This window comes from Eumetopias jubatus, unplaced genomic scaffold (assembly GCF_037043125.1).
Source record: "Eumetopias jubatus isolate StellerSeaLion01/CBP00866 unplaced genomic scaffold, mEumJub1_p1.0 scaffold_7, whole genome shotgun sequence".
Lineage (NCBI taxonomy): Eukaryota > Metazoa > Chordata > Mammalia > Carnivora > Otariidae > Eumetopias > Eumetopias jubatus.
The window spans coordinates 91,759,780-91,773,839 of NW_028274813.1; the positions used below are offsets into that span (position 1 = coordinate 91,759,780).

Here is a 14,060-nt window from a genome sequence, read left to right on the forward strand (position 1 = left end):
AATTGAAGCAGTAAGCAAAAAACTCCCCAAAACCTGAAGTCCAGGACAAGATGGCTTCACAGGTGAATTCTACCAAACATGTAAAGAAGAGTTAATGTCATTCTTCTTGAACTAGTCCAAAAAATTCAAGAGGAAGGAAAATTTCTAAATTCATTCTATGAGACCAGTATCACCCTGATACCAAAATCAGATTAAACACACACACACACACACAAAGAGAACTACAGGTCAATATCTCTCATTAATATAGACCCCAAAATCCTCAACAAAATATTAACAAACCAAATCAAACAGCTTATTAAATAATTTACCACAAACAAGTGGGATTTATTTATTTTTTTAAGATTTTATTTATTTGACAGAGAGAGAGCACAAGTAGGCAGAGCGGCAGGCAAAGGGAGAGGGAGAAGCAGGCTCTCCACTGAGCAGGGAGCCCGATGTGGGGCATCATCCCAGGATCCTGGGATCATGACCTGAGCTGAAGGCAGACGCTTAACCAACTGAGCCACCCAGGCACCCCACAAGTGGGATTTCATATTAGGATGCAAGGGCGGTTCAATATTTGCAAAAACAATCAATATGATACATTTCATCAATAAGATAAATGAAAACTGTATGATCATTCCAATAGATATAGAAAAAGCATTTGACAAAGTACAATATTCATTCATGATAAAAACACTCTGCAAAGTAGGTCTAGAGGGAACAATAATCTTAACATAATAAATGCCATAAATGAAAACCCAGAGTCAGAATCATACTCAATGGGGACAACCTGAGAGCTTTTCCCCCTAAGATCAGGAACAAGACAAGAATGTCCACTCTCACCACTTTTATTCAACATAGTACTGGAAGTCCTAGCCACAGAAATTAGACAACATAAAGAAATAAAAGTCATCCAAATTTGTAAGGAAGAAGTAAAATTCTGTTTGCAGATGACATGTAGAAAACCCTAAACACTCAAAAAACTAAAGACCAAAAAAACTACTAGAACTGATAAATGATTTCAGTAAAGTTGCAGGATATAAAAATCAATGTAATCTGTTGCATTCCTATACACTAATAATGAGGCAGAATACAGTGAAATTAAGAAAACAATTCCATTTACAATTGCACCAGAACTATAAAATAGTAATAAACTTAACCAAAGAGGTGAAAGACCTGTACTCTGAAAACTATAAAACACTGATGAAAGAAATTCAAGACAATGCAAAGAAATGGAAAGACATTCCATGCTCATGGATTAGAAGAACAAATATTGTTAAAATGTCTATGTTACCTAGAATAAGCTATACATTCAATGCAATCCCTATCAAAATACCATCAACTTTTTTCACAGAGCTGGAAGAAATAATCCTAAAATTTGTATGGAAGCAGAAAAGACCCCGAATAGCCAAAGGAATGTTGAGAAAGAAAACCAAAGCTGGTGGCATCACAATCCCGGACTTCCAGCTCTATTACAAAGCTGTAATCATCAAGACAGTCTGGTACTGGCACAAAAACAGACACATAGATCAATGGAAGAGAATAAAGAATCCAGAAATGGACCCTCAACTCTATGGTCAACTAATCTTTGACAAAACAGGAAAGAATATCCAATGGAAAAAAAAGAGTCTCTTCAACAAATGATGTTGGGAAAATTGGACAGCCACATGCAGAAGAATGAAACCGGACCATTTCCTTACACCACACACAAAAATAGACTCAAAATGGATGAAAGACCTAAATGTGAGACAGGAATCCATCAAAATCCTAGGGGAGAACACAGGCAGCAACCTCTGTGAACTCAGCTGCAGCAACTTCTTGCTGGACATGTCTCCAAAGGCAAGGAAACAAAAGTAAAAATGAACTATTGGGACTTCATCAAGATAAAAAGCTTTTGCACAGCAAAGGAAACAATAAACAAAACCAAAAGTCAACCAACAGAATGGGAGAAGATATTTGCAAAGGACATAGCAGAGAAAGGGCTACCATCCAAAATCTATAAAGAACTTATCAAACTCAATACCCAAAGAACAAATAATCCAATCAAGAAATGGGCAGAAGACATGAACAGACATTTTCTGCAAAGACATCCAAATGGCCAAAAGACACATGAAAATGTGCTCAACATCACTTGGCATCAGGCAAATACAAATCAAAATCTCAATGAGATGCCACCTCACACCAGTCAGAATGGCTAAAATTAACAAGTCAGGAAATGACAGATGTTGGCGGGGATGCGGAGAAAGGGGAACCCTCCTACACTGTTGGTGGGAATGCAAGCTGGTGCAACCACTCTGGAAAACAGTATGGAGGTTCCTCAAACAGTTGAAAATGAAAAAAAAAAAAAGTTGAAAATGGAGCTACCCTACAATCCAGCAATTGCACTACTAGGGATTTACCCAAAGATACAGATGTAGTAAAATGAAGGGGCACCTGCACCCCAATGTTTATAGCAGCAATGTTCACAACAGCCAAACTATAGAAAGAGCCCAGATTGTCCATCAACAAATGAATGAATAAAGAAGATGTGGCATAGAGATGGCTGGATGGCTTAGTCGGTTAGGCGGCTGCCTTTGGCTCAGGTCATGATCCCAGGGTCCTGGGATTGAGTCCCACATTGGGCTCCTTGCTCAGCAGGGAGCCTGCTTCTCCCTCTCCTTCTCTGCTCCCCCTGCTTCTGCTCTGACAAATAAGTAAATAAAATCTTAAAAAAAGAGATACACACACACACAATTGACTACTACTCAGCTATCAAAAAAATGAAATCTTGCCATTTGCAACAATGTGGATGGAACTAGAGGGTATTATGCTAAGCAAAATGAGTCAATCAGAGAAAGACAAGTAACACATGATCTCACTCATCTGTGGAATTTAAGAAACAAAACAGAGGATCATGGGGAAGAGAGGAAAAAAATAAAACAAGACGAAATCAGAGAGGGAGACAAACCATAAGAGACTCTTAATCATAGGAAACAAATTGAGGGTTGCTGGAGGGGAGGGGGTGGGGGGATGGGGTAACTGGGTGATGGACACTGAGGGCATGTGATATAATGAGCACTGGGTATTTTATAAGACTGATGAATCACTGACCTCTACCTCTGAAACTAATAATACATTACATGTTAATTAATTGAATTTAAATAAAAAAATTAAAAATAATGACCAAATAGTATTTATCCCAGCAATGCAAGTGTAGTAAAATTAGAAAATCTTTAAATGTAATTGACCATATTAACAGATTATAAAGGATTCAGGAAAACCATAGCATCTCAATTATTGTGGGAAAAAAAGTTTAATGAAATTCAATACCTTTACAAACATGCACAAAACTGTTAGCAAAACCAGAATAGAAGGAACAATCCATACCCTGTTAAAGTGTAGCTACTAAAAAGCTACAGCAGGCATCATTGTTAATTGTTCTCTTTAAAATGAAGGAAAAAAAAGATTTCAACACAGTTCTTTCAACCATTAATTAGTCAAACAAACAACAGTAGAGATAGCTTTGAATAACACAGGTTTAACTTCCATGACATAAGGAAGCTGGATCCTAATAAACAGAAATACACAAGCCTCAACACATGTAAAAGAATTTGTTTTATACAGATCATAATCTTTTAACACAATAAAACTAGCAGTCAATGCAAAAAAGATATATAATACAAAAATAATATGGTTCAGGGAGCAGAGTGGGTCAGGTATTATAGGTGAGTTGATAGCTCATCTATAATGCTGGGTAATGGATGCATTAGGGTTCCTTGTATTGTCCTATTTTGTGTTTAAAGGGTTCTATAATTAAAAAGGTGGTAGGCAGTGAAAATACTATCTAGAGAAATATCTGTAGTTTTAAATGCTTATATGTGAAACCACAGACTGAATGTTAATGAACTAAGCTCCCAGTTTAAAACAGTAAGAAAGAGAATGAACCCAAGAAAAGTGGAAAGAGATAACAAAATTAGAAGATTAATGAACCAGAAAAGAAAGAATAAGGAGGATCAAAAAATCAAAAGTTGGTCCTTTGAAAAGACTTCAACAATATAGACAGTAATAAGATTGATCAAGAAAGAAATACAAAGCAATGGTGAGCACATAAAATCAGAAATGAAAAAAGGTACAGATATCTAAAGATTCAGCAGAAATTTTAAATTTTGGGGGGGCACCTGGGTGGCTCAGTTGGTTAAGCGTCTGCCTTCGGCTCAGGTCATGATCCCGGGGTTCTGGGATCAGGTCCCGCATCGGGCTCCCTGCTCCGCGGGAGGCCTGCTTCTCCCTCTCCCACTCCCCCTGCTTGTGTTCCTGCTCTTGTTCTATCTGTCAAATAAATAAATAAAATCTTTTTTTAAAAAAAAGAAATTTTAAATTTTTTAATACCCTAAAAAAAGTTACACTAGAAAACTGAACACTCTGATGAAATGGACAAATACTCAGAAAATTATAACTTATCAAACCGATGGAAGAAGAAAATACAAAGCCTGTATAGACCTACAAGCATTAAAGAGATTATACCAGGAGTTAACAATCACCCCTCAGAGGGAAATGCATGCCCCGGTGGGTTTACAGGTGAGTTCTATCAATCCTTCAAGAAGCTTACCATCGCCTTACACAAATTTCTGTACAAGAGGAAGAAAAGCTCCTCTAACCCACGAGGTGAGTTTCCTTGATACTTATGCTAGACAAAGGGTATAAGGAAGAAAAGCAGAGATAAAGCTCATTCAAGCGATTATTGCAAAATCCTAAAGTGCGGTAAACCAAATCAAGCAAAATACATCTCAGATAATAATGACCAAATAGTATTTATCCCAGTAATGCAAGGGTAGTAAAAGTAAAGGGTAGTAAGTTGGAACATCTATAAATATAATTCAACATATGAACAGATTAAAAAGTGTTCAGGACGGCCATTTCTCAATTATTGTAGAGACAAAGATTTAATAAAATTCACCACCTTTACAAACATGCACAAAAAGTGTTAGCAAAACCAAAATAGAAGGAAGTATCAATAACCTGATAAAGTAGAGCTACTAAAACACAAGCATTATCCTTGATTATTCCCTTTAAAAATGAAGGAAAAAAGGGTACTCACTCAAGATAGTGATGTAGAATCGTGGGCTCACCTCCTCCCAGGGACTCACCAAAAACCCACAGGGCTTGCATCCGTGAGACTCTTAAAGCGTTCGGACTCACTTGTCCCAGGGTGCAACATGGAGGCAGCCAATTGAGAGGTGCCCAGGCTTTACATGAATGAAGCTCATCTGCTCATTTTAAAGCACTGGCCTGCTTCAAGGGCTGGCATCTAATTCAGCACACATGGGGAGTCCTGCAGGCCTGTGGGAGCCATCTTCATATTCCCCTCTGCCATGCTCCAGAGTGCTAACGTCTCCCAGGGTGGAGCTGGTTTCTGTGAATGCCATGCAAGGGATTCCCCATAACTGCCTAGCTCTGGTGGCCAGGGGAGCTTGTGTTCCTGGGTCCCTACAGGATTATAACAATCAGAGAGACAGTTCCTGGCAGGCTATCACCCCCAAGGCACTGGACAGACAGCAGAATGAGACACCCCCTCGCCCAGTCTTTCTGTGAAAGAGGCCTATTTGCTTGTCCTGGGGCTTCATGAAGCCCGAGGAGAAGGCTTTAGGTTTGGCACACAGCTAGGGGCCAACACAGGTGCTGTCAAGGCTCTAGGCTGGTAGACGCCATCTTTGTGTTCTCCCTCTTGCTACAACTTACCGGTATCTCCCAGAAGGGAGGTTTTACATTCATCTAGGGTCCTGATTTTTCCAACTGTGGCCCAAGGAACACTTCCAGATTGCCTTGGCTTTGGTGGTCAGCAAGCCTTTATGCATGTGGTCCCACAGAACTGTATGTATATGTTGGCATACTGTAAAAGCTGCTGCCTGAGGGCCTGTCTTCCAGTATGTCTAAGTCTAGCTGCTGACCAAGAAATTCCCTTTTGGGACATTTAACACACCCTCAACTACTGGAAACCATCAAAAATAAAATAGGCTGCTTGGACAACACAAAGCGTTGACAGTATGAATGAACGTTGCATAATTTTGAGTGATAAGAGCCAGACACAAAAGAGTACCTGCTGTATGATCCCATTTCCATAAAGCACAAAAGCTGGCCAAACCTACCCTGTCAGGAGTCAGTGGCTTCCCTGACTAGAATTGGGCACAAGGCTACGTAGGGTGTTAGTGATGGCCTACTTGAACTGTACTCTGGTTCCATGGGCCAGTCCGCTTTTTGAAAATTCATTGAGTTTTACATTTGTGATATGGCTTTTTCTATGTATGTATGTTTTACTTCCATAAAAAGCTTATTTTAAAAAAAAAAGAAGAAATAGGGGCACCTGGGTGGCTCAGTCAGTTCAGCATCTGCCTTCAGCTCAGGTCATGATCCCAGGACCCAGGGATCGAGCCCCGCATCGGGCTCCCTACTCTGTGGGGAGCCTGCTTCTCCCTCTGCCCCTGCCTCTCTCTCTGTCTCTCATGAATAAATATTTTTAAAAAAGAGAAAAGAAACAAATTATTAGTATCTTATACAAAGTGTGCCAGAGACTAGAATAGAATGGCCAATGCCTTTTATGAGGCTAGAATAAGGCCCAAAACAAAAACAGAAAAAAACAGTATGAGAAAGAAATTTATAGATTAGTTTCTCAATTGTGAAAATACAAAAATGTAAAAACACTTTCAGCCAAAAAAAAAAAAAATCAGGCAGAAAATCAGTGTCATTTGCTATGTTAATAAATTAAAGGAGAGATTTAGGTAAGATATCCTTAAAATGCCATCTGGGAAAACATACACACAGATATGTATATATAAACAAAGTTTCATGTGTCAGCATATAGCAATGCATTCTATAAAACCGTAAAAGCAAAATACTGGCAACACCTAACTGCCCAGCAACAGGAGAAACAATAAATAGATACAATGGATTACTAAAAGCGGTTACAATGACTGTATTAAAGCTAATGTATCAATGTGGAGGACTATAAAAATAACATGAGGGGAAAAAAGTCACAGAAGAATATGTCCAGTATGAGACCATATGTATACCACATGCAAAACAATCCTACATAGCATGTACAGACACATACATGCGTCATAAAGTCTGAAAGAGTGCATGGAAACAATGCACCCCAAATTCAGAACAGTGGTGACAACAGGGAGTGGAGGGCAGTGGGATGATCACACACACACACAATTTTATCTAGGATATTTTATTCTTAACATTGGTGGAGGGTAATGTGAATACTTACTGTGTTTTCTGTTCCTGAAATATTTCAAAATTTTAAAGTCTTTTTTTTAAATTTTTTTTAAAGATTTTATTTATTTATTTGACACAGAGAGAGAGAGAGAGCACAAGTAGGCAGAGTGGCAGGCAGAGGGAGAGGGAGAAGCAGGCTCCTCAACAAGCAGGGAGCCCTTGCATGGCTTGATCCCAGGACCCGGGGATCATGACTTGAGCCGCAGGCAGATGCCCAACTGACTAAGCCACCCAGGCACCCCTAAAAAGTCTCTCTAAAAACCAATCACTTGAAGAGGGTTGAAGGAAGTAAATACTGTTAGCATATGTTTGCTACTTTCAAATATTTGAAGGAATATCATGTATAAGAAAAAAAAGAATGTGTTCCATTTTGCTAACATGTATGTACAAGTATTTAACTGTAAAGCCACATACCTACTGTTATCTGTATGTTATTATACTATATATTGTTGTAATTCTATGTTATTACTGTTATTACTACAAAGCACAGAATTAGGACAAACAGAAGAAATTGCAGGAGGAAGGCAGATATATATTAACTATCAGAGGCAGCATAATGGAGTAATGAGAACGGGACTGTCTGGGGGGTCAGCCTGACTCACTTCAGACCTTGGCTCTGCCCTTTGTAGGCGATATGATTGAGGCAGATTATTGAACCCCTCTGTGCTGTTCTCCAGCCCGTAAAATGCGGATAATAACAGTGCTTACCTCACAGGGCTGTATAAGGATTAAATGATTCTTTGTAAAGTGCTTAGAACGGTGCCCCGTACATAGCAAACCCTATACGTTTGTAAAATAAATCAAACAAACCTGGCAGGTAAAGAGCCCACCTTGTAAAGCAGTAAGCTCTTCTTCGAGGGCTCCTGCAAAGGCTGGGAATATAGCGGTTTGAGGTCTAGCATACTTCTCAAACTCCAATATGCATTTGGATCAGGTGGAGATCTTGCTAAAAAAATGCATGTTCCGAGTCAGTAAGCCTCGGGAGGAGCCTGAAACTCTTTACTTGGGAGAGGTGGTGCCAGGGCTCCTGCCGACTACAGCTTGAGGAGCAGAACTCTAGGCCTTTCCCTGTGGCTGGACATCATAGCTTCAAAGATGCTTAGTTGTTATTGCCAGTCCATCATCAACTGGCAGTTGATTCTAAATTCTAAAGTCTAAATCTATTTCTCTTTCAAAACCAACTTTTGGCCCCTCGATTAGCTGATAATAATTTAAACACTAAAAGGATTACAAATTTATATAGGAGGCTTGGGGTGACTCTTTATACAAATGTTTATCTTCCCTTAATGTAGGTAATTACATACTTTTTTAAAAAAAGATTTATTTATCTATTTATTTGACACAGAGAGAAAGGCAGCTAGAGTGGGAACACAAGCAGGGATGGGTGGGAGAGGGAGAAGCAGGCTTCCTGCGGAGCAGGGAGCCCGATGCGGGGCTCGATCCCAGGACCCCGGGATCATGACCCGAGCCGAAGGCAGACGCTTAACAACTGAGCCACCCAGGCGCCCCCATACCTTTTTTTTTTTAAAACAAATTCAGCTTTCTGTCTTTTGGATTTTCTTAAAGAAGAAACACAATGAGAAATGTAAACAGTGAAATACAGGGGAGGCGATTCCTGTGTCATTTTGGAGTCTCTATTTGATGTGATAGAGAGGAGGCTGTCACTTTAGATCTCCAGTAGGGAAGTGAGAGAAGGAAAAGCTCCTGTGAGGGCAGGATAAATGAGAAAGAAGGGGAATGTCAAGGCCTGAAGTAAGAAGGAAAAATAAAGGAGGATCGTTTTTTAAAGTTTGAAGGTATGGTTGAGATGTGAAAGAGGTTAAAGAGCGGGACTAACACTTTACAATGTATTAATTCAACAAGCTGAATAGGCAAATGAGACTTGGGTGTATCAGAGGACCCTGGCGACGCATATGGGCTCTGGTGAGAGCCCTCCCACCTGCTGTGCACCCCGCTGGACCTCCAGGTTCTAAAGACTGTTAACACTGTGATCCAGAATGGAAACCCGGAGAACGGCTTCATGCTTGGGGCTGTTTGACGTTGTGGGGAGTTCTGGGTGATTTGGTCTGAATTATACTCCATGCTTTCTTTCCTTCAGGGAATCCTCAATAATGATGGTTGACTTAGAACAAAAGGGACCCCCCCACAGAGTTTCCTTAGGACTAGATGCACACAGGCAGTGACTCCTCTGGGACTATTCCGTGTGGAGTGTCAGGGGGCTTTGGCCATAGAGTGGCTCATGAATACTCAACATAAAGCTATCGATACTAACTTCTGCTGCCCCCACAGCCTGATTTGCAAATGCCCCCAGATCTGAAATAACCAATGAGTGGAGGGAGAATGAAGAGTCCGTGAACAGGACATTGTATTCTTCCATTATTCTACCATTTGAAGTCAACACAGAAAGTTCCAGGCTCTATATTTTGCCTTAAAAAGAATATAGGAGAATTGAGGGAAAGATGAGAGTGGACATTCAAGTAGATAATACTACGGTTTTCTTTAAATTTGTGCTATTTTAAATAGTATTTGACTCACCACCACTGCACAGAGGTTATATTTAGGGTGTTTCCGAAAAACTGGACAAATGTAAGGAGTAAGGTCCAAGTTAGTGAGTGGGTAATGAATATCTGTTCTCAGTTTCCTTTTCATTGTACCCAGAATGTCAAATCTGGAGAGAGAATAAATGTGCGAAATATAAAGCAAGTTTGTAAACCACTCGGGAATGAAGTCTACATACCTTGGTAAATTGAAATACAGTTAAAAGTAACTTCTTGGAAAGATAATTTGGCACAGACCTGTACATAATTTTTTTCTTACCTATGTATTTAATATGCACATCCACAAGCATCACCCGAAATGAGACTGGGTGTGCCAGGGGTGTGGGTCAGGGGGTGAGATGGTACAGAGTCAATCCTGTGAGAGAAAATGGAGACAAAGCCAGGCTTGGCATCAGGAGTAGAAATCACATTGATTGACTCAGCTTTTCCTTATCTTGATTTTAGCACATGTCTCAGCAGTGTCCTGTTTCCCAGCTCTGAGGTTTTAATATATCTTTAATAAGATAAAATTCTCTGAAAATCTTGTCACATTCTCTATTTGCTATATAGATCAGCAGTTCCCAGATCTGAACTCATATCAGAATCACCCTGGAGCTTTTTAAAAAATAAATTATGGTGGCACCTGAGTGGCTCAGTCAGCTAAGCTTCTAACTCATGGTTTTGGCACAGGTCATGATCTCAGGGTTGGGAGATCGAGCCCCATGTTATGCTCTGAGCTGGACATGGAGTCTGCTTAAGATGCTCTCTCTCTCCCTTTCCCTCTGCCTCTACCCCTCTAAATTAAATAAATAAATAAATAAATAAATAAATAAATAAATAAATAAATAAATAAATTTCATGGACTCCCCAAGGGTTAATATGAGAAAAAAAAGTGTTTAAATATATAAAAATGGGGAAGGATTGTTCTAGATTAAGAGACTAAAGAGACAGCCAAATGCAGTGTATGACCCTCAAGTGGATACTGGATTAGAAGTTATGAAAGGCATTTTTAGGATGAGGGAATTTAGACATGGACTGGATCTTAGGTGATGGGAAATTGTTAAATTTCTAGAGCATGATAATGGTGTTGTGATTATGTAGAAGAATGTCTTTGTACTCAGGTGATACATGCTGAAGTACGTATGTACGTACGTATTTTTTTATTTTAAAGATTTTATTTATTTATTTGACAAAGAGATAGAGAGCACAAGTAGGCAGAGTGGCAGACAGAGGGAGAGGGAGAAGCAGGCTCCCTGCAGAGCAAGGAGCCCAATGTGGGGCTTGATCCCAGGACTCTGGGATCATGACCTGAGCCAAAGGCAGCCGCTGAACCGACTGAGCCACCCAGGCGCCCCTTTGCTGAAGTATTTAAGCATGAAATGCCATGGTGTTTGCTTCTTACTTCAGATGTTCAGCAAATAAAATGGAAGGGATGAAGGAAAGGAGGGAGGGAGGTGGAGAGAGACAGAGGGAAAGGAAATGTGGCAAAGTGTCACCAATACTAATGAAGATTCTATGGCATATAGATATTTATTATATATCCTTTCAATTTTTCTGTAGATTTGAAGGTTTTTAAAATAAAAATGGGGGAGGTGCCTGGGTAGCTCAGTTGGTTAAGCATCTTGCCTTCAGCTCAGGTCATGATCTCAGGGTCCTGGGATCAAGTCCCACATCGGGCTACCTGCTCAGTGGGAGTCTGCTTCTCCTTCTCCTTCTCCCTCTTCCCCTGCTCCTGTGCTCTCTCTCTCTCTCACTCCCTCTCTCAAATAAATAAAAATCTTTTTTAAAAAGACCACATTAAAAAATAATAAAATAAAATAAAAATAGGGGATTAAAAAATTAAAATCATGATGCTTAGAATTCACCTCAAACCTATGGAATCAGAATTCCCAAAGGTGGGGCCAGGGAATTTATTTTTTAAAAAGCCCTCGAAGGGAGTGCCAAATGTCCATCAATGGACCAATAAAAAAGCAAAATATGATATAGACACAATGGAATATTACTCAGTTCATAAGAAGAAATGAACTTCCAGTACACATCACAACATGGATGAACCTTGAAAACATATTCTAAGTGAAACAGGCCAGTAAAAAGGACAAACTTCGTATGATTCCATGTACACAAAGTACCTAGAAGAGGCAAGTTTATAGACACAGAAAGTAGATTAGAGATTGTCAGGGGCTGCAGAGGGAGGAGGAATGGGGAATTATGGCTTAATGGTTGCAGACTTTTTCTTTGGGGTGATGAAAAAGTTTTAGAAGTGATTGTCACCCAACATTGTGAATGTAATGAATGCCAGTCAATTAAACACTTAAAATGGTTGGGGGTTTGATAATGGTAGAAAGGGGTCACGACACAAAGAACTTGGGCAGCCTCTAGAAGCTGGAAAGGGAAGGCATCAGATTCTTCTCTAGAAAGGAATGCAGCCCTACAGACACTTTGATTTTAGCCTTGTGAGACCCACGTTAGACTTCTAAACTGTAAGGTGACCACTGAAAACATTAAAATGCCAAGATTGTTGGGAAGGTAGCAGAATAGGAGGATCCAAAGCTCGTGTCATTCCCTGGACACACACCTAGATAACAGCCACATCAGTGCAACTAACTCAGAAAATGACCCAAAGCCTGGCATTCTAGACTTTCCACAATTAACTGTAGAGAGGAGGCCACATGGAAAAGGGTAAGAGGGGGGGAGTCCCAGTGGGGAACCGAACTTTCCAGAAGACTAACCACACATGGGAGGGACACCACATACACAAATGCAGAGGAGGACCCTCCACACCAGGCTCCCCAGACACAGGGGCCTGCACTGGGAAGATAAGTCCACACAATATTTGGCTTTGAAAACAAAACAAAAAGCCAACTACTAACGGGGAGAAGATATTTGCAAGTGATTTATCCAATATGGGATTAGTATCCAAAATATATAAAGAACGTATACAACTCATCCAAGAAAACAAATAATCCACGGACTCTAGCTGGCTCAGTCAGTAGAGCATGGGACTCTTGGTCTCAGGGTAGAGTTTACTTAAAAAAAGCTAAACAAAACAAAACAAAATAATCCCATTAAAAAAGGGCAGAGGACCTGAATAAACATTTCTCCAAAGAAGACATCCAGATGGCCAACAGACACATGAAAAGGTGCTCAACATCACTCATCATCAGAGAAATGCAAATCAAAACCTCAGTAAGATATCACCTCACACCTGCCTCAATGATTAAAATAAAAAAAGATAAGAAATAAGTGTTGGTGAGGATGTGGAGAAAAAGAAACCCTTGTATGCTATTGGTGGGAATGAAAACTGGTGCAGCCACTGGGGAAAACAGTATGGAGTTTCCTCAAAAAATTAAAAATAGAACTACCATATGAACCAGTAATTCCTCTACTGGGTATTTACCCAAAGAAAACAAAAACATTAATTCAAAAAGATACATACACCCCTATATTTATTGCAGCATTATTTACAATAGCCAAGATATGGAAGCAACCTAAGTGTCTATCAATAGATGAATGGATAAAGATGTGTGTATATATATACATACATATATATATATATATATATACACACAATGGAATACTACTCAACCATAAAAAAGAACAAGATTTTGCCATTTGCAGCAACACGATGGATCTAAAGGGTATAATGCTAAGTGAAATCAGTCAGAGAAAGACAAATACCATATAATTTCCCCCCATGTGGAATTTAAGAAACAAAACAAAGGAACAAAGGAAAAAAAAACACGAAAAACCAGACTCATTCAACAAAACTAATGGTTACCGGGGATGGGGTTGTGTGGGGGTAGCGGATGGGTGAAACAGGTGATGGGGATTAGGAGTACACTTAACGTGATGAGCACTGAGTAATGTATAGAATTGCTGAATCACTATATTGTACACCTGAAAGTAATATAACACTCTTAGAGTTCAATAAAAAAAGTTAAAATGGCAGATTTTATGTTACATACATTTTATCACAGATTAAAAATTAATGTAATATACTGAATACCATTGAATTATACACTTTATTTATTTATATTTATTTTAGAGAGAGAGAGCACACATGAGCAGGAGGGGCAGAGGGAGAGAGCATCTCAAGCAGACTCCAAAGCTTGGACCCGACAACGGGTCTTGATCTAAAGATCCTGAGATCCCTACCTGAGCCGAAACCAACAGACACTTAACCGACTGAGCCATCCAGACGCCCCTGAATTGTACAATTTAAATGGGTCAATTGCATGGTATGTGAATTATATCTTGATAAAGCCAATAAAAAAAATCTCA

At 39.6% G+C, this 14,060-nt stretch overlaps 1 protein-coding gene across 1 annotated transcript in view; it reads right to left on the bottom strand.

Annotated features, from left to right (window-relative positions):
• Positions 1-14,060, bottom strand: part of USP50 (ubiquitin specific peptidase 50) — a 33,966-nt gene that overhangs the window by 14,113 nt on the left and 5,793 nt on the right. Inside the window, exon 6 of the mRNA XM_028100271.2 lies at positions 9,778-9,910. Within this exon, the coding sequence (XP_027956072.1) occupies positions 9,778-9,910 (133 nt within the window). The remainder of the gene's footprint in view (positions 1-9,777; positions 9,911-14,060) is intronic.